The 22,609-nt window shown below is 47.3% G+C and overlaps 1 protein-coding gene across 1 annotated transcript in view; it reads right to left on the bottom strand.

Moving 5' to 3' along the window:
• Positions 1–7,831: 7,831 nt before the first annotated feature.
• The window catches only part of ACAP3 (ArfGAP with coiled-coil, ankyrin repeat and PH domains 3), a 53,976-nt gene continuing 39,198 nt past the window's right edge, over positions 7,832–22,609 (bottom strand). The window contains 15 exon segments of the mRNA XM_081341529.1: positions 7,832–9,490; positions 9,752–9,862; positions 10,746–10,855; positions 11,556–11,776; positions 11,895–11,987; positions 12,891–12,992; positions 13,678–13,776; positions 14,116–14,330; positions 14,618–14,712; positions 15,250–15,319; positions 15,751–15,959; positions 16,217–16,328; positions 17,120–17,220; positions 17,451–17,502; positions 17,952–18,064. Coding sequence (XP_081197655.1) covers positions 9,343–9,490; positions 9,752–9,862; positions 10,746–10,855; positions 11,556–11,776; positions 11,895–11,987; positions 12,891–12,992; positions 13,678–13,776; positions 14,116–14,330; positions 14,618–14,712; positions 15,250–15,319; positions 15,751–15,959; positions 16,217–16,328; positions 17,120–17,220; positions 17,451–17,502; positions 17,952–18,064 — 1,851 coding nt within the window. The 3' untranslated portion in view covers positions 7,832–9,342.

Genomic DNA, 22,609 nt, shown 5'->3' with positions numbered 1-22,609 from the left:
CTCCACCCAGCGATCAGCAGGAAGCTTGGGATAATTGAGAATCATCATCATCGTGGCAATCATCATCGTTAATCCTGGCTCTAGGAATCACCACCAATCCTTTCAACTTAATCTTTACAGCCCCAGACTGAGGAGAAACTCATTCTGTTATTTTCAAGTTAACAATAGTAGGAGCTTCAGTTTACACCTAAGTTGAAGGGGGTTATGCAGTGTCTTGGCAGGCCGAGCAAAAGGAGACAGACCAAGTCCGTTTTCTTAATCGTAACAATATTAAGGCCCGTGCATTAAAGTGGGATCTTTATCAAGGGTGCAAATGGAGCAGGGAATCCATTCTTTTTTGGCTGCTTGCAAGCCCTGCTATTATTGGCTTCTGATGGCCGATTCCTGCTAGCTCTCTTTGCAAATCATCCTAGCTTTGAGCTTTCAAGACTGGCTTTGTTTCATTCCAATTGCTATCTGCAGCTTGCTTGTAAACGGGAGTTTTTGCCTGAATTGTTATCTACATTACCTCTGGGCAGGCTGGCATGATGAAAGGGCAGCAGAAGTAAAGTGATATTTCCCCTCCCCGCATATTTTTCCCCCTCTCTCCACACTTTGAAGTATAAGCCCCCATCATGTGCACAGCTGATTCCCTGGAGGACAAAGCTGGTATGTACGTTTAAGCTTGCACGTTTAAGCCAACAGCCCAACCTTTTGACCTAGTGTCCTTTTTTTGAAAGCAGCCCTTGACTACCTGTGATGGAAGTGGGCCAGGTGAGGTGCACTGTGGGTCACACAGAAGCCCTGCAGGTCCGTGCCTGATTTTGGAAGACGGCGGTTCCAGAAGAGCTAAGAACACTTTCCAAGATTGTCATCTGAATGCCTGCTTAGTTTTGGAATGTAATTGTAGCCAATTCCAGGCTCAATAATTTCTTTTTCACAGAACGGAATGCCCCCCCCCCCGAGTTTTGCTCTGTGATTCTTAGCAGCACTGGATAGTTTTGTCATTGGGGCTCCTGAGATATTTTCTTGACCGCCCAGTCTAGCCTGTATCCCAGGCCACGCTCAGTCAAGCACTACTGGTTTCTAATCTTGCTTAGTTTTCAAGTCCAGCCAAGGTGGACTCTGGACATTTTGCTTAGATGTCCTTAAAATGGATGGGACGACTTCAGGAAGAGTGGAGACCTTGCATCTTTATGGAAGTTGCTCTGGACGAAGGAACCTTAAGATCTCTGCTTGCGAGCTTCCCCAAAGCATCTGGTGACATTAAATGATGCTATGCAATATTCAGAAATAAAGTTTGCCAGTTAAGCATGTCTCCAGCTACAAATTAGCTGCACCTCTTCGTTGAAATACAGCAAATAATAATTGCTGGGGAAAACGTGTCAGGAGCAGCTTAATTAATTCTAGTGGGGTGCTTTCGTAACTCCATTAAAGACCCACATCTCCTCCTGATTCTTCACTAACGACCATATACATTGTGGCTGAGGCCAGTCATCTTCTTTCGTGTCCCAAAGCTTGAGCGTTAATATGCAGGTGAAAGGCAGGGGGGAAGAAGTGAGAGATCAGAAAATAAACACCAAGGTGCAAGAAGAAAAGGAGATAAAAAGTGTTTACTCTAGATTTTTATTAACAGTGTTTCAAGAGACAATAGAAGGAAGGAGAGGAAGGAAGTAAGACATCAGAGCATCAGATTTTTCTCTCCCCCTGCCCCCACCCCACCCCCACCCCCCGGCTTTCCTCTGTAGGTGCCAAACTTTTCTTTCCTTGTTGTTAAAATCATACAAAGGTAAACAACGTACAGAGAATTCAAGTTCAAAAGCAGCTCTCAGCGGACAGACCCAGGTAGGGCGAAAAGTGAGGAAGATAGGAAGTTGTAAGAGGTGGGGGTGGGGTGGGGGTGGGGGTCTTCCCAAGAAAGAGGAGGGAAATTAAAAAAAAATAAAAACAAACAAGGAACCAGTATTAACAAAGACTGTCCTCAGAGCGGGTCTAAGAGATAGAAGAGGGATCAAGATGCAGGAATGTATTTACAGTTCCTCAACCCAACCGTTTCTGGAAGGTGAAAACTAGAGCAAGCACATCTGGTGGCTTTCAGAGATTGCCGTGCATCCAGCTGAAACAGGTGGCTGCCTTTGGGGAGGCAAGGATGGAAAGTTGGCTATAAAAATTCTTTTCCATCCCTCTCCACTGGGTTATTCCACTTAACTACTGTTTTTCTCCTGAGCGATGAGGTCTATTCCCACAATCTCCTCTGGTACTCAAGACAGCAAGGGCCATCAAATGATTTGGCCGAATACGTAAATCCTAGCTGGGGGGGGGGGGGAGAAACCAAAAAAACAACTGCCACTCAACCATCCATTGCCCTCCCCTTTTATTTAATTCAGTGCTGTTGAAATAGGAAGTGTAGGGCCCTGGCTTGGATAAAGGCTGGAAATCAGTACGGCATTCTAACTTCATAATACAAAAAAAAGTCTTCCTTTTTATAGTATAAAAATAATTACGTTTTCCTTGAGGTGAGGATGCCTAGCACTGCAGAGAACATCCACGTGTCGCTTTCCATGAGTCGGGTTTAGTTCCTCAATGAATGCGTGAGCACAACCCCGTGCGTCTCCGGCCAGATTTAATCTGATGCCGTTCCATGGGATCGACTGTACTGTACTGGTTAAGGCAGCGTTTCTCAATTTCGGCCACTTTTAAGGCAGGCGGACTTCCAATGCCCAGAATTCCCCCAGCCGGCCGTCTGTCTTAAAAGTTGCCAAGGTTGAGAAACACTGTGTTAAGGCACGGGAACAACGAGTAGGAAGACCCAATTTCACATTCAGCCTCAGCTATGGAAGCACCTTGGGTTGCTTTGGGGGCCTGTCACACTCACTCTTCTCAATCTAGCCCGCTGCACAAGGGTAGTTAGAGAGAGAAACTGGAGGCGGGCGTATTGGATCTGCCGCCTTATCTAAATCTAATGAAGGAATCCCTAAAAGACGTGAGCGTTAAGGCCTGAAGACATGCCAAGTGAAGAGATGCTAGGTACAACTCAACTTGACATCGCCCTCTGCTTTGGGATGGGAAATTGGATTACTTCCCATTTCTCAGGCAGTTTGTTCCTGGGAGGGAAATAACCTTTCCCAGCTTGCATCGTTACGGAAGTTGGGAGCCAGGAGTACAAACCAAACCGGGAGGCATGCTGGCTTGGTTCGCCTTTATTTCATTCCTTGAAACACTCCCGCATTCACAACGGTCACCTCTTGCCCCATCGTGGTACAGTTGTGTACTGCAGGCAGGGAAAGTCGCCTTGAGTAAATGGAGGCGATGCCATTCTAAAGAGAGGGTTGGGGAAAATTTTTACCCAGAGACCCAGATTAGGAGATTTAGTCAATCAACTCACCCAGTTGAACAGAACAGCCGCTACCCTTTGGACATTTTGACCTTTCCTGTAGAGAAACCTATTTTTGAATCCGTTCCAATATGTGACTCGGGTCAACTTTCTAACTGGAACTGATGCCATGATTTTCATCTGCTTCGTGCAGACCTAGGATTGTGGCATGTGCGAATACAGTTTTATGGACAAAGCCCTCCCGGGTACCCCCAATTCCTATGGAAACAGCACTCAACATATTCACAACTTTTTAAATCTTAGTGTTCTTTTCTTACTGTTTTCCCTAATTTTGTCTCCAACGTATGTCACACCCACCTGTCACAGTGGACATGCACAACCACTGGCCACCTAAGCTGTGCACACACTTTTAGACATGGCTCCAATCCTACTTAGTTTCAAAGGATGAACTAAGTTAATTGGGAGGCAACCCAGCAGATTTTGGAAACTGTAGTGATGCATTTCATCCCTGATACTCCAAGGCTTTATACCAAAGCCAAATAAAAGTTTCAAGAAAAAAATATACGTTTTTCCTACTCTCCTCTGCATACGTACGTACGTATTGTGTGTACCTGCCTACGTAATATGCAGAGGAGAGAAGGAATGAAATGAATTGGTTGATTATTATTTCTTTTGGTAAAAGATACACTCCCTTAGCAACTGTACAAAAGAAAAAAAAATACTGACATTAAATACACCAAAAAGGATATTGAATGTCGGTGGGTGGAGGAAAATAAATAAAAATTTCTTGCAATGCTCCACCCAGGCATCTTTAGTAATAAATTAAATATTTAACGTCACCCATTTTAAAAAGACAGCACGTAACTCATAATAAAAAGAACATTAAAAATCTTTTTTTTAAAAAAAAAAACAAAGAGAGAGAGAACCCAATACTGTTAAATAGGAAAAAGTGCACAGTCAATTTTATACATTGCATCTAGAGAAAGTACATCTTAAATACATAAATCGCCGTGTCAGAAGAGCAGAGACCAATTCCTCACTTAGGATGGAACGGAGAGCCCGGAAGAGGCCATTCATGGTGGATCTCTCCCTTTTGCTCCTGCCATTTCTGTCCTCGTTTGCCTTTCCTCAAACGGGCCCTGTTTGCCCACCTCAAGCTGAAGAAATGTGTTGCAGAGCCGAGTCAGAGAGAAAGACAACAGGGCCAATCACAGCAGAGTTTCATACGCTGGAGACGTTTCCCCCAAAAGGGCACTTCTGGAGGATCTCAAACTGGTTTCAACCATTTCCTCTACATGGGCACAATCACTCCTAAAGAGAGTTTGTTTGCCAGAGGAACTGTGTTAGATCAGAATTGGACTCGGTGAAATATCCTGACTGCTGGCCCCGGGACCTGCCTCTTTCAAGAACCTTAGGAATTGCAATTGGATTAAGGTTGGGCGAGAAGGAACATCTGGTGATGTAGAAGTGTCAAACAGGGATCACCGCAAGATTGGAAGAACTGGTTTTGGACAGGTAGAAAATGAAATGATTGAGAAAAATAAAAACAGCATTAGTAGGAATAGATATCCTGGTAACTGATGGGCAACTAATTCCCTCTTGGTTGGTTGGTTGGTTGGTTGGATGGATGGCCTAAAACACCAAGGACATCTCTCATTATTGGTCATCTTTCATTTGTGATCCTTTTCTTTAATAATACCATGCAACAGCTGTTAATCCTGAGGCATTATCACATTTGTTTGGAAGCGTAGGGGAAACTGCTGCTTTCCACCCAGAATGGTACCTCTGGTTAAAAAAAATCCCTTGTCTTCCTTCAAATTTCCTGAGCAGAGGACGCAACGGTAGCTGAGAAATGGTAAAATTCCCCTTCCACTTGAAAAGAAGGCATCTCAGCATCAGGATTAAATTAGTTTGGCTTGCTGGTCCGGCCATCATAATTTGCAACAACGTCCACTTCTGTTTCCTGCTTACAGCACTTTCAAGATGTAATGGTTTCCAATTTGCTTTGAACTGTGTGTTCCGCACAGCATCTCACCATCCCCAAAACTCAAGTTGTCAATTTCATCATTTTTGTTTCTAAAAGTGGGTCTAAGTGTCCCACGAGACTTTGTTTGGACCTCCAAAGGCACTGAGACAGCCTAATCCAGCAGATGAGAAGTGCATCCCTTAAAAAAATTACATCTAGGGGTTACTTCACAGCAGGATAACTGGGTGGAGTAAAGAATGTACCTGGATATTTCCTCTTGATTCTACGTCTTCAGCTGGAATGGAGCAGAATCTAACCAGAGGAGGAGGAGATCTCAAGATGGAATCAGGGAATAACAAGAATCGAGGGAGGAAATAAATAGCAGGCGATGGGAGAAATCAAGAATTCACGAGCAAAGTATCAAAATCAACAAAAAGTTTGAAGACACCTGGAGGGAAGACTGAATTAACACGTGTTTGCAAAGAATGTTTCCATTTTATCAAAGGATTGATAAAATTTGGATGATGGTCAAAAGCATAATCCACTCAAAAAATTAAACCACCGGAAAAAGAAGCCATGAACCTTCCTGCACACTCCAGCCCAACCATTTTAGAAGCTCAGCCTAACCAGACCTCGCAGGATGGTTGTGATGATGTTGAAAAAAGAAAAAGAAAGAAAGAAAGAAAGAAAGAAAGAAAGAAAGAAAGACCATCTCCTACCACTCCCTGAGCAGAAAAATGGAATGCAAATGACATCTGCCTTCCTGCTTTTGCAAAAATATAACAAGGGTAAGTTGTACATTAAGGAGAAGGCATAGGGGCTGGAGACCATGCATGTATGGCTATTCCAACATGCCAGCCACTCTACATTTTACACTAGTTATCTGGAGAAGATGTGAATTGGAAGCCCACTACTGCAGAGGTAGTGGAGTTGAGAGGACAGATGGCAGAAAGAACCCCTATCTCTTTGGACACATCGTGTCCACCACACAAGATGACCTCGTAGTAGAGAGAGAGCTAGGCTGATGACTTACATAATCCAGGTTGGTTATGATCGGATAAAGTCATGTGAAGGAGGCCATGGCCACTACACAAATGTGACATTGCGAAGAGACCTGGATGCTCAAGTGCTCTTGAGTTGGCCAAGGGATGGTGGCTGCAGATAGAAGGAAACAATTGAGGGGAAAAAAAGTAGCTTGGAGCCAGCATTGACAAGCAACGTGAAGCCAAGCCAATTCAAGAAGTTGGATTCCAGCCGAAAGAAACTCCCGTGTGCAGTAGATTCTCTGTTCTTCACAGGGACCAAATCCCCAAGCCTTAGCCTCCAATTTGAATCAACACAACATTCTGGAACATATATTCCACTCTCCCCCCAATGTGCCAGCCTTTTCCTACCACCCAACCACCCAACTCCCAAACTTCACAAATCAAATCAGCCTCCCTCCATGGCTTAGCAGAAGATTGAAAAGGAGAAGGCGACGATGAATTGATGCTGGGGAATGAGGTGAAGAAGAGAATTGCCTTAAGACACCCCAAGCCATGCCAAGGAGGCACGGCAGAGGTTTCCACTGCTCTGAGGAACATCTCTTTTTCCATCCTTCTTCTCTCTCCCCTCCAAAGTATCACTGAACCAGTGTCTGCTTTGGAGTTTACACGTGCCCTCAAGAGAAACTGCCTACTTTCTAACTCTAAAGTAAAACCTGTCTTCTGAACAAGACCGCCTAAAAACCCAGAGTGGGTTTCGGGAATAACCGTTTCCTGCTCTACAAAAAATCCCCCACAAAAAACAAACCCCATAATAAAATAAATAGTGCCTAACCCCCCACCCCACCCCCAATAACCTGAATTCTGGAGTTCTGTGAGCCCTCTGCAATCATGCATTGGTGAGAAGGGGAATCACAACCTTAATAAGAGTGCACATGCAAAAAAAAAAGAGAGAAGACTATTTCTGAGACAATTTTTATCCCCAGTTCCCAAGAGATTTGATCAGGGAATTTGGTTGCGTAGGGATACCAACCACCCGCCCCCCACCCAGGTTTGTTCTAGCTAGCTAGCTAAATGTTGCTTCAAGAAGTGAGGAGAGAGAGATGTTACACTGCTCCCTGGCTGTGGTTGCGTTGTTGTTTTTTAAAAAGGGGGGGGAAGGAAAGAAAAAAGGGGGGGGGGAACCCATCGCCGGCAATGAGTCCATTCTTCTCACCACTTTGGGAAGTCAAGGATAGGTGAGGATAGGTGCAAGAGTTGAAGGACGAAGACAGAGGTATTCTTTCAAGAATATGTGGCCCTATTTGTTCCCTGGCTGGAGGCGCTTAAGTGTGTAGGATAAAATACAGTTTACAAAAGACGAGTGCTGAGGCAGAGGCCTGTGTATAAAAGGTAAAGGTTCCCCCGCACATGCATGCTAGTCGTTTCCGACTCTAGGGGCCGGTGCTCATCTCCGTTTCAAAGCCGAAGAGCCAGCGCTTGTCCGAGGATGTCTCCGTGGTCATGTGGCCGGCATGACTAGACGCCAAAGGCACACGGAATGCTGTTGCTTCCCACCGGAGCGGTCCCTATTTTTCCACTTGCATTTTTATGTGCTTTCGAACTGCTAGGTTGGCAGAAGCTGGGACGCATAACAGGCGCTCAACTCTGCTACGCAGCACTCGGGATTCGACCCGCCAAACTGCCGACCTTCTGATCGACAAGCTCAGCGTCCTAACCCACTGAGCCGCCTCGTCCCTTTTTAGTATGGAGGTGTGTTTTATGATGAGATTATTCATTGGAAGCAAGTTGATTGCTTCTAGCAGAAGCAGTCCAAAATCAGATTACCCTTCAGCTGCCTGACTGGTTTATTCCTCTCTCTCGTCTTTCATCAATGAAGTTCTTCAGGAGAATTGCTCTGAGGACTGGACCCAGAGGTACCTCCTAAAAGGCCAGATCAAGTGTCTCAGAAGTCGTCTCACCTCAAACACCCATCCTGAATTTTCCAGGAGGGGGAGGAACACTCCCCGATGGACCATTTGGGGCACTGGCTTCCCTGTTGCTAGCCAACTGGCCAGGCCTTTCCTGCAAAGAGGCAGAATTCTGTTGTTCTCTGTTGTTCTCGGCAAGCCCGTGCCAAGTTTTCTTCCAACCAAGCTAGCCTGAATTAACATCTGTCTTCACCCTACAAGGATTGCGTCCTCATCTTGGAAGTGGCTGAGTTATGGCTTTAACCAGCTAAGATAACCTCCTGGTTAATTTCCCACAATGAATCAGTCGTCACCGGAGAGGAAGCGTTTGGCTTGCAGGAACCTCAGACCCTGGGAGGGAGGGAGGGAGGGAGGGAGGGAGGGAGGGAGGGAGGTTCCCCCCCCACACCAAATGCCTCTTGATCCGTGAACTGCAGCCTGTGCTGAGAAGACACCAAACTGGCAGCCCAGGTGAACTTCACCCCTGCCTGTTCCGCACTCTGAACAGGGCTATCTCATTCCTGGCCACGTGCTAACTGTGTATGTGTGCATGCTTGTTGTGTCTCGTGTGTCTGTTCTCCCTCCAGTGGATTTGGATTTCCTACCCGCGGTGCCATCCGCAGAAGACAAAGAAGAGAGACAGATACAAGGGAGAGAGAGAGATGACGAATAAGCCTCCATCAGGTTTAAGTTGGGGATCTCTTTCCAAATGTAGCTTCAGTTCCTTCCTCCTAAAAACATTTCATCTCCAAACCCTGCTTTTAGGCCTGGAGAGACCATTCAGACAGTCAGTTGCTTTTTTTGGGGGGGGAGGGGAGAGGGAGAACCGAAGGGCAGATTTAAGCTCAGATGCACCCCCTCCTCCTGAACCAAATGCAAAAAAATAATAATCTGATCTCGGTTGATTTTAAGGGTCCTCTCTCGCTCTCCTCCTCCTCCTCCTCGCTGTGCAGATTTCAGCCCATCCACTCTTTAGTGTTCTGAATGGAAACCTTCGGTCAGCAAATTCCCCTATCCCAAAACACACGTCTAGAGTTTGTTCCCTTTTTTGTTTTTTTTCTCGGGCTCAATTCAGCTTCCTTAAATTTTGACCCAAACACGGAGGTGGCGGCAGGGTTGCCGAAGTTCTCACTAACACTCATCTATGTTAAGGCTGATGAACTCCTGTATACATTTTCGGTACTGAAGCTCGGTAGGGCTATTGTTGGCATATTGACCTGGGTGTCCGAAAGGGCCCTCGGCTTCACGCATCTCTTCGTTCATCCGAGCCAGACGCAGCCTGCAGGAACGAGAACCGGAGAGAAATTTTAGTTGGCCAAGGGAGAAGACAGCGCTTGGGTCAAACACGGATCGTACAGGCAGTTGGGAGTTAAGCCCTTCAGCAGAGCTGCTTAAGACAGTGGCCTGTCAGGGCTAAGCCTCGGTTCTCGTTTTTTTTGGCCACAACCGGCCAAATCTACTCGTGGGTGTTGAGTTTCCAAGTCAGCGACTTCCAGTACCGACATGCAGCTCATCTCTGATGCAGTAAGGACCCACTTACAAGGTCACGATGTCCGCATTAGCAGCCTGGACAGCGATGCTGAGGGGGTCCTGCCCGTCCTCGTCTGCTGCGTGCTGGTTGGCTCCTCTCTTTAGGAATAAGCAGACCTGGCTGCCAAATGTTGAAAGAGGAGAGAAAGAAACCAGAGAGAGAAAAACGAGGTTAGCCAAGAACATGCTGGGACGAAGAAGGACAGTTTGAAGAGACGGACGGCACAAGGTTGAGAAGCATTAACGTCACGGTTCCGATGAATGAGACAGTTCAAACAAGTTGCAGGCATATTATTTATCTTAAAAGTCTTTGTAATGAAACGAAACATCGGCGCTCATGGAGGCATGCCAGAATCTGAAATCTCCTCCCACCAAACCCATCGTAACACACACACACACACACACACACACAATCCCCGCCCTTATCTACACATCATAAATCACATTATCCAATTAGTTTTACATGTGAGGTCTCTCCTCCCATTCTGTACGCGGGCTTTTCTAATCTTCTCAAAATAGTGGTTAGAAAATTCCCTCCCTTCAAGGTTCAAAGTGAAGCACTTTAAACAAAAGGCTGTCTCTTATATTGTCAGTGCAAAAACATGTCAACGTCTGCAGCGTTGACAATTAATGTATCACACTAGACTTTCATAAGAAGCTACTTTACCCTGGACCGTTTCCACTCTTTAGACTTTCCACTTGGAAAATGACCACCATCTGGCTCAGATTCATCAAGAGTTGCTTCTAACTAACCCAGGCCGGTAGCTTTGGCCTCAAGCCCATTTACCCAACTCCTATTGGCGGCCCGTGCCTGGGTTTGTCTCCAGGGCCTTGAAAACCAGCTTGCTGGGATACGCCATCTCTGGTTTTGCTCCTTTCTCCTCGGGAGTCCAAAGCAACGGTGTCTCCGGGGCAAAGTCTCAACTGCAAACAGCGGTTGACTTCCCCAGGATTTTGAACGACCACCACCTTTTTTGTAGCTGAAGGCACAGCAAGGGACTTACCCGGTGTGGCCCAAATATGTGGCATGATGCAAAGGTGCCCGCCCTCGGATATCTCTTTGGTTAACGTCTGCCCCGTTCTGGAGCAAAAATTCACAGGCTATTAGTGAGCCCTGAAAGACGCAGAGAAAGAAAAGTTAGCTTTGGAGTCTTGGACTTCTCTTAAGGTAGTCCGTGCCTTACGACGTTTAGCGACCCTTCGAAGTTAAAACGGCACGGTAATAAGTGGCTTACGACGGTCTTTCACACTTACGATCGGCGCAGCATCCCCTTGGTCACGTGACCAGAATTCAGACGCTTGGCAACCGACTCGCACTGGTGACGGTTGCAGTGTGCTGGAGTCATGCGATCCACTTTTGCTGCCGCCTTACAGGCAAAGTGAACAGGGAAGCCTGATTCGCTTAATAACGGTGTCGCTAACTTAACAGCTGCGGCGATTCCCTTAACAACCGTGGCAAGGACGGTCATAACATGGGGCAAAACCCACCTAGCTGTCTGACTTAGCAACAGAAATTTTGGGCCAACAATCAAGGACTACCACAGCGAAGTGACCCATTTTTTTTTTGGTGGCTAGGCGGTGCCTGGTACAACGTAACTTTAAGGAAGAAGCCCATCCCTCCTCCTCCAATTCTGAAGAGACATTTGGGGTTCTTCTTCATCTGAGTAAATTTTCTGGCCTACAATTAGCAAGGAAGCGGTGAAATCTAGGTGGTGCTGATGAAGCCCACCCAAGGCACACGGACCTGTTAGACCTGCTTTTACCCTGATGGAGCAACCTCAAAACTGGCCCGGCGACCCGCAGATCTCGCTCACCCCCATGACAGCTTGGATCAGCGGGGTTTTGCTCTCATCCTCTTCATTCACCCAGTTGACGCTGGCCCCGTGGGCCAGGGCCTCCGCCATTACGGGCAGGTTCCTGGCCCTCGACGCCTTGTAAACGAGTAAACCAGGATGGAGCGCCCTCAGGTCTTCCAAATCGGAGGCCTCCTGCTCAATTTCGACTTCCCCGCTGGATTCCTCTGACGCTTCGGCCTCTGCAGAGAGGAAGAGAACGGAATGAAATCCCGGGATCCAAAGACCTCCGGCGGAGGCGTCGATACCGAAGCTCGTGTCTCCCGGCAAGATAAAAGGACTTTGCCACGAAGATCTCACCTTCTTCTGTGACACTGTCAACCACCGAGCCAAAGACCAGAACGTCTGTGCTGCCATCCGTGCTGCCACCCAGTCCGCTGTCGCTGCTTAGACCTAAGAGATCAAAGGAGGAACCGGGCAAAGTTTTAATATGTGGGTGCCGTGAACTCCTGATCTTTTCCTGTGTTGGTTGGTCAAGTTTCCTGTCCTTCTCTTCTGGTTGCCCATCTGGTATGGAATTCCACCACATCTGCCCTAATTCCACCCCCACCCCACCACCCCCATTTTTTCCTGAATTCCCCCAGGCCCCACATTTCATTTGAAATCCCTTGCCACTAGTGTGATTTTGTTTGTGGAAGGAGTTCCAGATTGGGCATCTGGGAGCTTTATTCAAAGGAACCAGGCAGATGGGCATCCCTAAACAGAAGGAGAAGGAGAACTGGGCAAAGCCAGAAAGCAGAGAGAGACAACTAAGCCCATGGTACACAGCGCTGCTCGGTTTGCCCTTTTAAATCAGCGAAGGAGCGATGGGCCAGTGCTATGTCCTGAAATCCCCTCCCCTCGAGGAACTTAATAATAATAGGGATGGGGACCAATGAGCAAAGAGAGAAATCTGCCACAGGAAGTTTTGTCCCACCGGGAACTCTCAGCTCTGGATAGGAGGCAGATCAGTAAGCTAAAAGGTCAGGAAGAGTGAACAATTAGGAGAGGAACATCCCGACATTCAACCCGATTATAATGACTGCAGTTCCACTTAACTTTAATTAAACCGGGTTTCTGCCCTGATTCTTCTCTAGGCCGTACCTGCCCATTTTGGGTGTGGAAGCACATTTCAAAGACTGGGCTTGGAGCTTGGCCAAAGTTGGGATTCCCCTGAAGCTGTTCAAAGTCAGTATTCCTGGGAAGAGGGCTTCAGAGCCTTCGACTTTGAGGTTGCCAGAGATACAGTAAGAGATTAGATGGCCACGGTGACAAAGCCAGATAGCACTTGACTCTAGCGATGTTCTACAGCCTTACCTCCATCCAGGAGAAACGGTGAACCGCTGCCTCCAGGGCCATTGCTGGTCTCACTCCATGGGCTGGCTCCCACAGGCTGTTGAGTTGACGCCTGGTTCCCACCTGCGGAGAAGGAGATGAAAAACGTGACAACGGGCAGCCAGAGCCCATTTTTCAGTGTGTTATTTTCCGAGCCAAACCAATCTTGTTTCATTCTTTAACAAAGTGACTAAACTAATAGACCAGCGAAATACTGTGGAGGTAGTATACTTAGAGTTCAGTAAGGCATGTGATAAAGTAGACCACCACCAAAGCACCTGAAGGCAGGACAAGAAACAATGGCTGGAAACTGACCAAAGAGAGAAGCAACCTGGAATTAAGGAGAAACTTCCTGACAGTCGGGACAATTAACCAGGGGAACAGCTTGCCACCAGAAATCGTGGGCGCTCCATCACTGGAAGTTTTTAAAAAGAGGCTAGACAGTCACTTGTCTGAGACGGTACAGGTTCTCCTGCTTAAGCAGGGGGCTGGACTAGAAGACCTCCCAGGTCCCTTCCAGCTCTATTCAATTATTGCAATTTATATTCTTTTTTTTTAAGGCATCAAACAGATTTTGTTCTTCCTGGAGGGAGAAAAGGGAGTTTGGGGAGAGGGACCAGCTGCTTAAATTTGGCACAAAACAAAGAGAGGGAAAACCTAGCTGCTAAATTTGAGAAAGTCCAGAAAAGTCCCTTTACCGCCTTTCTCTCGTAGCTGAGCACTGAGCTACAGCTGTGCGAAGGGTTGCAGATCAATCTGCCGCACTTACTGCGTGGGCCTGCTCCTGTGTCGAAGTACGAGAAGAGGGAATCCAGTTCGTCAGGGCAAAAGAGGGAATCTCGCCGGAACTTTCTTTCCAAAGTGGCAGCTGTTTGGAAAAAAAAATAACGTTACCGCTATTTTGCTAACGCAGAGACACCAACTCATACAAATAGCTCTAAAAAAAATGGCAAAGCTGGGATATTTTAACTGTGGTTTACTGGGACAAATCACAACGCTCGGCTAGCTCCCTGATAATGACTTGTTCTCGGCAAACCTGGACGTTGGCTCAACAAGCCCAGATCCAAACCATGTTAGATCACAGCATGAGACGTGAACCGCTTCAGGGATATCAGGAAAGGCGGCCACGCAGTGTCTCGACCAACCCTCAAGCTTTCCGCCGCGCAAAATGGCGGCCACTTTGGGCCTGCTGAGGTGGGCCGCCTACCTGAAGAGTGGGCAGCCGGAGACGCATTTCCCGCCTCGTGCCGATACTTCCGACGAGTCGTGGGCGCTTTGGTGGTGCTGTTGCACCTCTGGCACTTTTTCACACTCCAGCGGCGGTGCTTCTGCTCATGGTTGGCCAGGGGTTCTCCCGCCGGTAGCTTCTTCAGAAACTTCTTCTCCACGTATTTGACTTTGATCCATGCTTCTTTGTCCTGCCTGGGTGGAAGCCATTTCTCGTGCTGTTCAAAAGTGTTGGGTTTGCACCCCAACACGCCTCACTTATTTAATAATGGCCACAGATATGGTTTTTCCTTTCCTTCTGCTCCCTGGCCATGGTGGTTTATGGTTTGATATACCCAGGGAAACAGTGACTCCGTTAACCAGCTTGTGTGTGTTGTCTGAACACAGCAACGGCACAGGGCTAACTCATGGGGAAGCAGACATGGAGGAAGTAAAACATCAGAGGCGGGCGGGTAGCAGGAAGACACTGAAAAAAGGTTTACCTTGAGCTGCCAGCTGTGGGCTTTTTCAGCCCCATCTCCTCACATTGAGCCTCGTAGATCTGATTCATGGTAGCATTGCCCAGCTCACACATCAGCTTTGGAAAAACAGCATGTGGAGAAAAAAAAACAGGACAACAGGTGAAGCCAAGTTGCTCTTTTGGCTTCTCCATTCACACACAACGCCCCGTTTGAAATCATATCAGGGGTCTTCTCAGCGGGGATGCCCTCGTTCCGGAACGGTTTCCCCTTAGAGAGGCCAATTTTAGTTCTAGGTTTGTACTTTTCCTGGCTCTGCCCAGCTCAAATTCAGCACACTTAAACACGATACTAGTCCTTAAGCTCCAATTTCCCCCCCCCCTCAAAATCGCAAGATTTAGAGCAGCGTTTTTCAACCCTGGCACCTTCAAGAGGTGTGGGCTTCAACTCCCAGAAGTAAACACTGGTTTACTTTTAAAGGGAATGCAAAACGGAGTGTCAGAAACGTAAAACCTTTGCCTACTCAAGTTTTAGCATTTTCTTCCTCAAGAGCGTCTGTGCATTGTTGTTTTACTCCAAGACGTGACTTAGACCCTCATTCTTCCTCTTTTGACCACATACCTTTTAGCTAGTTGGGGGGGGGGTTTGGCCTTTACCTTCAATAATTCTGGCTCCCAAGAATCCAACGTGAGTGACCGGACTTTGGAGCAGTGAACTCCCAAGCTCCTGTAAGGCAAGACGAAGAGAACGGGTCAGCTTCGCCTGCTGCTAAGCCAAGTCAGACTGCAACCCGCAGTTCGACTGCTGCATTTGTTCTGAAATAACTCTCTCTCACGTTGGCAAGAGTACAGCCTCCTGTGCCGGCTAAGAAGCTGGGGGTACTTTGATCTTCTTAGCACTCAAGGAGGCATGCATGAAAGTACCCGGTGCTATTGAGGTCCTTGGTGATCTCTGAGCTTGGTGGTTTTCCTGCAGGCGTTTCCATTACCCAACTAGATAACTCCGTCAGTGTGAACCCTACACTCCTTTACACTGATGATGTAACCTAGTTGGGTAATGAAATGTCTGCAAGAAAACCACCAAACTCAGAGAGCACCAAGGGCCCCACCGTTGAACCCAACCCTGCGCTACACGTTCTTCTCTTGTGCGGAAGATACCTGTGTATCCCTGAACATTCAATGCATAGTAAGATGCCCAAGTTGATGCTCGCCCACCGGGGATCGGCTTGCCCGCAGTCGCAGCACTGGTCGTTGCCCGAGATACTCTGCACCCTCTGCAGGATGGTTTCCCCTTTCGCACTTCGGTCCCGGGAATCGGAGGCGGAGTCGATGCTGCTGGTTGAAGGGGAGGCTGTCCGATCCAATTTCTGGAGTTAAGACAAAAGCCAAAGGCTGAAATACCAAGCGAAAACATCAAGCATGCCTTTTGCTTTCTGATTTCTCTTAATGCAACCCAGTATATTTTGATATCGTTTTTCAAGGGTAATCTCGGACGCCGACTGGATGCAAGTGCCTCCCGTCGTTCTGGAATAAAAAGGAGGCCTCGTATCTGCGTTCTACGACAGATTTGTGAGTGCGAATCCTGCACCTGTCCTACCGCCTTCTGGTTGCCGGTTCTACTCACTTCAATGTAGCAGCTGTCGGGGCTTTCTCGATAAGCGGAGGCTATACTCGCTTGGACCGCCTGGATCCACGCTTGGCGCAGTTTCTCGGAATCGGCTTGCAGCATGCAGCTCCTGCGGTGGGAAAACAGAAGAGATGGTGACCAGGAGGAACAGAGTTCGCAGCATAATCCTGGGAGATTCTCCCGTTCTCCACCCTTTTTACACCAGACGATATTAATTTCCCCCTTTGCTTGTTATTTACCGATTACTTCTGCTTGGCACAGCGGCAGCAAATTTGTTTAGTTAACCCAGCAGTTCTCGACGGTTAATGCGCACGCCCTGCCCCTCCAAAACTGGGGTTTGGAGCAGTGTGTGAAGTTCTCCTATTAGGGCTCGGTCAACAAGTCGTGGTTAAGCAAATCATGACTTGTAACAAGCAAAGCCAGATAGAATAAGGAAGAAGTCACTGGATTCTAAAGGCATCTTTCTAACAAATTGCCAGTCGTGTGGGTCGTTATGTAATGATGGGATCAACATAGGTAGAGGAACATCCGGGCTCTTTTTTAAGTGAGAGACATGGTTTCTTCTTTAGCACAAAAAGCGGATGAATGGATGGATGGATGGATGGATGGACAAGGAAGCAGAAATTCTTCCTTCTCTCCCGTAGCCCCAGATGTCTGACTTGGCTACTTGACCTTTCATCTAACCTAGAGCTGGCCCAAGTAACTCATTCTCCAGAACAAATTCTGACCACGTGTCTCACAAAACCTGCTGCCGACAACTTCCCTGTTTAATCCCCATCTCCCCTCCCCTTCTTCCTTCCTTCGCCTCTTTTCAAGATTGCTGTTGGCACGATGGCACAAATGATACATGGATTTTTTTTTCCACCACCACCACCCTCTTCTAAGGAACACGTTACTTACTTGGTGGGAGAGACCACTTCAAAACAAAACCTCCGTTCTATGTCCTCGCAAGGCTTGACCGTGCAAAGCCGGAGGTCTTCCACAACCACTGTGAGCACATCCTGCAGAGGGAAGCACAAAACATCTGTCTCAGCCTCCCTGCAACTGGATTTCCTATGGCTTAAGACACTGAAATAGTCTCTGTTTTTGTAACAGCTTCTGTTTGAGTCAAAACATGGGATGCACGCATGCCCCACCCCCAATCTATTCCTCTCCTAGATACAATAAGAGTTTTTAAGTCTTGTGCACCAACCAGCTCAGTTAACCATGTCGCTGAAAGTAAGGAACTAACCTTTAGCTTCTTCTGGTAGACCAGCTGGCTGTTTTGTATGGAGAACCATCTCCTGCAAAGAGAAACAAGTAGCAGGGAGGAGGAGGAGGAGGAGGAGGAGGAGGTGGAGGAGGAGGAGGAGGAATAATGAATGAAGAACGAAAACAGCTTGAAAGAGGACAGTGCCTTTCAGAATAAATGTAGACTTGGAACAGATTCTGAAAATGACAACCAAAAAGCTTTTAGAGGCAGCTGCAGGACAGTATTGGCTTTGACAAACAGCTGTGACATCAATTTAACATGGCCTTCCACAACCTCCTGTCCTGATGTAATGGTAGGTGGAGGACAGGAGGAAGAACCACAGGCTAGACAATAATCAGGGGAGCCAGCAGAAAGAATGCGGTATGGTAAATATCTCAGAAAGGGGTGGGGGTGATTTGACTTGGTTCTTCCTGTCCCTGGTTCTAAACCTCCCAACCGCCCACATTGCCCCCGTTTCACGGCCACTTCGCAATGGCTCACCGATTCCAGGTCTTGAATGCATTGCTTGCTCTCTTGAAGAGGTATCCTTCCATCACTACTCCGTTGGGAGCGTCAACGTTGAATTCCACCTTGGATTCATCGTAAGAGAAATCCTGAAGGCCCAAAGTACAGGGAGGAGGGGAAAAGACATGAGCCAGTGTTGGGATTGCTTTGCTTGGCTGATACAACAAAGCGATCCTGAGTATCTTTATGCTAAGAAGGTCGTCTTGATTTGAGCAAGGAAGTAGGATCGTAGCCATAATCTGGATGAACGTTGAGCCAGCCCATTAATGAAGCAGGCTGCAACCCTTTGGCCATGTTCATCCATTATGCTAAGCCATCACTGGATTTGTTTGGTTCTGGATTAGTGAACCCCAACCCCAACCGCTGAGAACCAATGGCCAGATGGGGGAAAAATGCAAAAATGGTAGCTGTGGTCCTACAGTAAGTCTAACACAATTGAACAATGGCGGAGGGGAACAAACCCCCCAGGAAAATCCCAGCCTCACTCATTTTGCAAAAAGTATCCAGTATGACTCTCTATCACAATGCATTTTTACAAAACGGCTCGGATGCCCCTTCCCTTAAAAAAAAATGTTGATCTAATTACACGTGGGTTTATTTCAATAAATCCTAGTGAAGCCACGAGCCGTCCAGATGTGCAAACTGGAAAGCCAGCATTGTGGCTTGTTTGGTTTGATTTATTTTTATTTGACATACAAGATGTCTGTCCTATTTTCCCTCCTCAAAACAGTGCCTGAAAAAGCAAACCATCTATAAATAAATGGAGAACAAGTAAATATATACGTATGTTTAGGGTCGATGTGTTGAGTGAATCCAGCCACCCCAGATTGGAAAACCACAACGTATGGCCTTGCCTGGTGTGGATAGCCAACCAAATGTGATTTATTCGAGAAACAATATGGCTATATGGAAACCTGCTCAGCGTATGCTGTTAAAAACACAGATCTCTTTCTTGGGTGTACGATTTGCCCCCTCTCATTCTGGGAGCCCCAGTCTGGCATGTTTGCAACCCTGTATCTCAAAGCCTTAGTCCTCCAAATTAAATCCTCCTTTACAGGAAGTCCTCAGTTTACAACCACCAATTTCTGTGGCTAAGCGAGACAGCGGTTAAGTACGTTTTGCTCCGTTTTACGACCTCTCTCCCCACAGTTAAGTTAGTCACACGGTGGTGAAGTGAACCTGGCTTCCCCCTTTGCACATTGGAAGGTCGCAAAGGGGGATCCCCACTGCAACCGTCATAACTGTGAACCAGGTGCCAAGCCTCTGAATTTTGATCATGTGACCATAGGGGACGCTGCAATGGTAGTTAAATGTGCAAAATGGTCCTAAGTCACTTTTTCCAGTGCCACTGTAACGTCAAAGGGTCACTAAATGAAGCATTGTACGCCGAGGACATCACTCCTGGTTGCATCCATTTTGCCTCCTTTCTGTTGGAGGGTTCATTCTCGTCCTCGGAGATGTTTGTTTATTTACTGAATTTATTTGCTGCTCGTCTCATAACGAAGAGAGATCTTGGCTTGCAGAATAAAAAAAACGGAGGCCAAACGATAGAAAGTTGCAAGGCAAGAACCATTAGCTTGAAAGCTTTTTTGCTCATTGGGAGCAGCACGGCCTCCGGCATGCACAGTTGCTAGGCAACAAACCATCCTCTCTTCTTAGGATGAGTGCAATACACACACACACACACACCCCATAAAGCTGGCTCACTCCGCCTCATGTCACATTAAAGAGAATAAAAGCCATATGACCTAATGCTGGCGAGGGACGCTTGGAACCTCCTGGCATTTTGACCAAACCCTGACTTCTTGGGGAATCGGTTTCCCGTGGGAAATGAGTGCTTTGCTCTGGTTGCAGCCATTTAGAAGACAAGACAAAACAAAACCTGGGACATTTAAAACGGAGTTTTCATTTTTTTTCAGCAATCGATCCAAGTTTAGCCTTTGTGATTTGAATGTTCGGCAAGCAAGCAAGCAAGCAAGCAAATAATAAATAAATGAACTCAGCCTTATGAGTTTATTTTCCAAAGCCTTCAGAAGGTGTGGAGGCTGTTCCGCCACTGAAGGCTGTTAAAGAGAGACTGGATCGACCATTTGTTTGAAATGGTGTGGGGTCTCAAGCGAGGGGGTTGGACTAGAAGACCTTGCAGATGTCTTTCCAGCTCTATTCTGTTCTAAGGATTATTAACTTGAAGGACCACAGCTTGTCAATGGCACTTGAGAGCCTTCTTTGCAATATCTCCAGTATTTGGAATGTATCAAGGTATCAACAAAGACAGGTTTGGTGGGGGAAGATGACTCACATGTAAAATTAATATTTGAAAGACAAATCCATATTTCATTTGCAACAGTGTACTGCCAAGAGTAGTCTGGGTCCGATTTTCCTTCCTTCCTTCCTTCCTTCCTTCCTTCCTTCCTTCCTTCCTTCCTTCCTTCCTTCCTCCCTCCCTCCCTCCCTCCCTTCTTTCCTTCTTTCCCTCCCTTTTTCTTTCCTTCCTTCCTTCCTTCCTTCCTTCCTTCCTTCCTTCCTTCCTCCCTCCCTCCCTCCCTCCCTCCCCCCTTTGAAATCTTACATTATATAGGGTCTATTTATAATCCCTGATTTAATATTTTACGTGAGTGTTTTCATACACCAGAGACGTAATTGCTCACTCCGTTATGCCATTCTTCTTTTTTTTTCCTTTGGCTTCACGATAGGCATCAAGAAAAACAAGGAAAGAAACGCTGCAGACACTCAGATATGCCACGCATCCTTCAGCCCGGATGGCTCTGATACACAGTGGCAGCCAGATTTTGCACAGCCGGCAAGAGCCTCATGAACAGTGACAGCCCGAGCCCATCGGTGGCTGCTTCCATGCACACAAGTTCCAGGGAGAGTGACACCGTGTAGCTGAGCTTTTTCTGAAAATTTATCTTTGACTTAAAAAGCCATCTGGAGCGGTCGGCTGCTTTTGTGAATTTTAGACCACGGACAGATCCCTTTTCTAACTCTTAAGCTGAACCAAATTGCAAATCAAACCCAATTTGATTCGGAGGTTAAGAACACACTGGCCCATCCTTACAGAGTGTCCAAATTGGTTTTAAAGGGCTCTGTTCGATTCAACCTTTAAAAAAAATAATCACCGGAATTGACACGTAGGCTACTTCCTTCGTTTCCCCATCTTGACTGGCAAAAATATACATCAAAGCAATTTTCTAGAGCAGCAGAGGGGGCTTCCAATCCTACCCCCCCCCCACCCCACCCCGCCACAAATGCAACATACAAGTAATAAATTAATATCAGTAGTACCACTAAATTGGATGGAGAAAGCAACGACATGGGCTGGGCAGAAAATCTCTGCCTAACCTTGATCCACTGGCGACCAAGAGACCTAACAAGGGCTAAAGTTGTAGCTTGCGGCTTATCCCTCCTTGTAAGAAAAGTCTTGTGTTTTTCCTGCACACCCACAAACTGTTTATTACTCAGGCAAGCAAGGAATGTAAAACTATTTTGGGGAGCTGAAAAAAAACAAAAACCAAGCTTGATCTGTCAGGAAGGCAGGGGCTGTCCCCTGCAAGAATGGAAAGGCAAGAGCAACCACAACAGGTGCAGAGTACTTGGCCATAAGACGCACCCTCAAGAATTGTGTTAAGAGCTCCTTTTGTGAGTCCTTTTTCCTACTAAGTCATTAGGTGACAGGCACTAAGCATCCCGTTCCCCGGCCTCAGCCGTTTCCACCGCCTTCCCCTTTCCTGTTTGATTTGAATTTATTATAACAGTCTTGCGTAGAGAAGGGTTTTCTGCCCCCTCCCCAACAATATTGGACAATTGTTTCTAGGGAAACATCAAATGCCACCACGAAGAGATAGCAAATTCTAAGAGAGCGATCGGAGGATGGAGATGGTTGCGTTAAGGCCCCTTTCTATCGTTCCGAACCCAAATCAAGCCATAGCAGTCTGCGGTTTTTGCACCAATCCTTTCCCAGCCTCCTCCTCCTCCTGTTTTCCTCCCCCCCATTCTGATGGGAAAAGCCCCCCCCCCACTCTCTTCCCTTACCAGAAGGTACTCCAGTCTTCCAAAAATCTTCATGATGCCCCTGTTGCGCTGCGTGGCCGAGCTCTTCCAAGCGTACAAGCGGTCACGCTCCGAACATGTGATTCTACATGGCATTACTAACCCAGCAGGGTGTTTGCTCCTGCCTCCTCTGTCCACCCACCCTCCACACATGTGCTGTGTGCTGAAAATCTTCCTTACGTGGTTTGTATTATCCCACACACCCCCTCACCCCTCCTTGCTCGAAGACTGGCCCGCTGGGTCCTGTCAGAGCAAGAGACGTGGGAGAGTAAACCCAAGTGCAGAGCTGGCTTCAGGACCACCTGCCCGTCCCCCTCCCCTTAGTCCTCCCCCCCCAGGGTCCACGGCTTCCCTTTCAGCATCAATCAGCTTAGTTGCACGAGCTCATTTCCATACAGCTGTCGCCTCTGGATGGAAGTGGGGAGGGCAGCAAAGGCAGAGAGAGGGCTGCAGTGCCTAAACCACTAAAAAAATAATAACTGTGCACCCCCAAGAACGTTGTGAAGGACCCCTAAGATTGTCCACTTCCTACCAAGGGTCATCATGAAACCCCAGCCTCTACACATCTCCTGCTGCAGCCATGA

Source organism: Vipera berus, assembly GCF_964194415.1.
Source record: "Vipera berus genome assembly, chromosome: 17".
NCBI lineage: Eukaryota > Metazoa > Chordata > Lepidosauria > Squamata > Viperidae > Vipera > Vipera berus.
The sequence above is the reverse complement of the archived record's forward strand: the minus strand, read 5'-3'. Positions and strand labels throughout refer to the sequence as shown.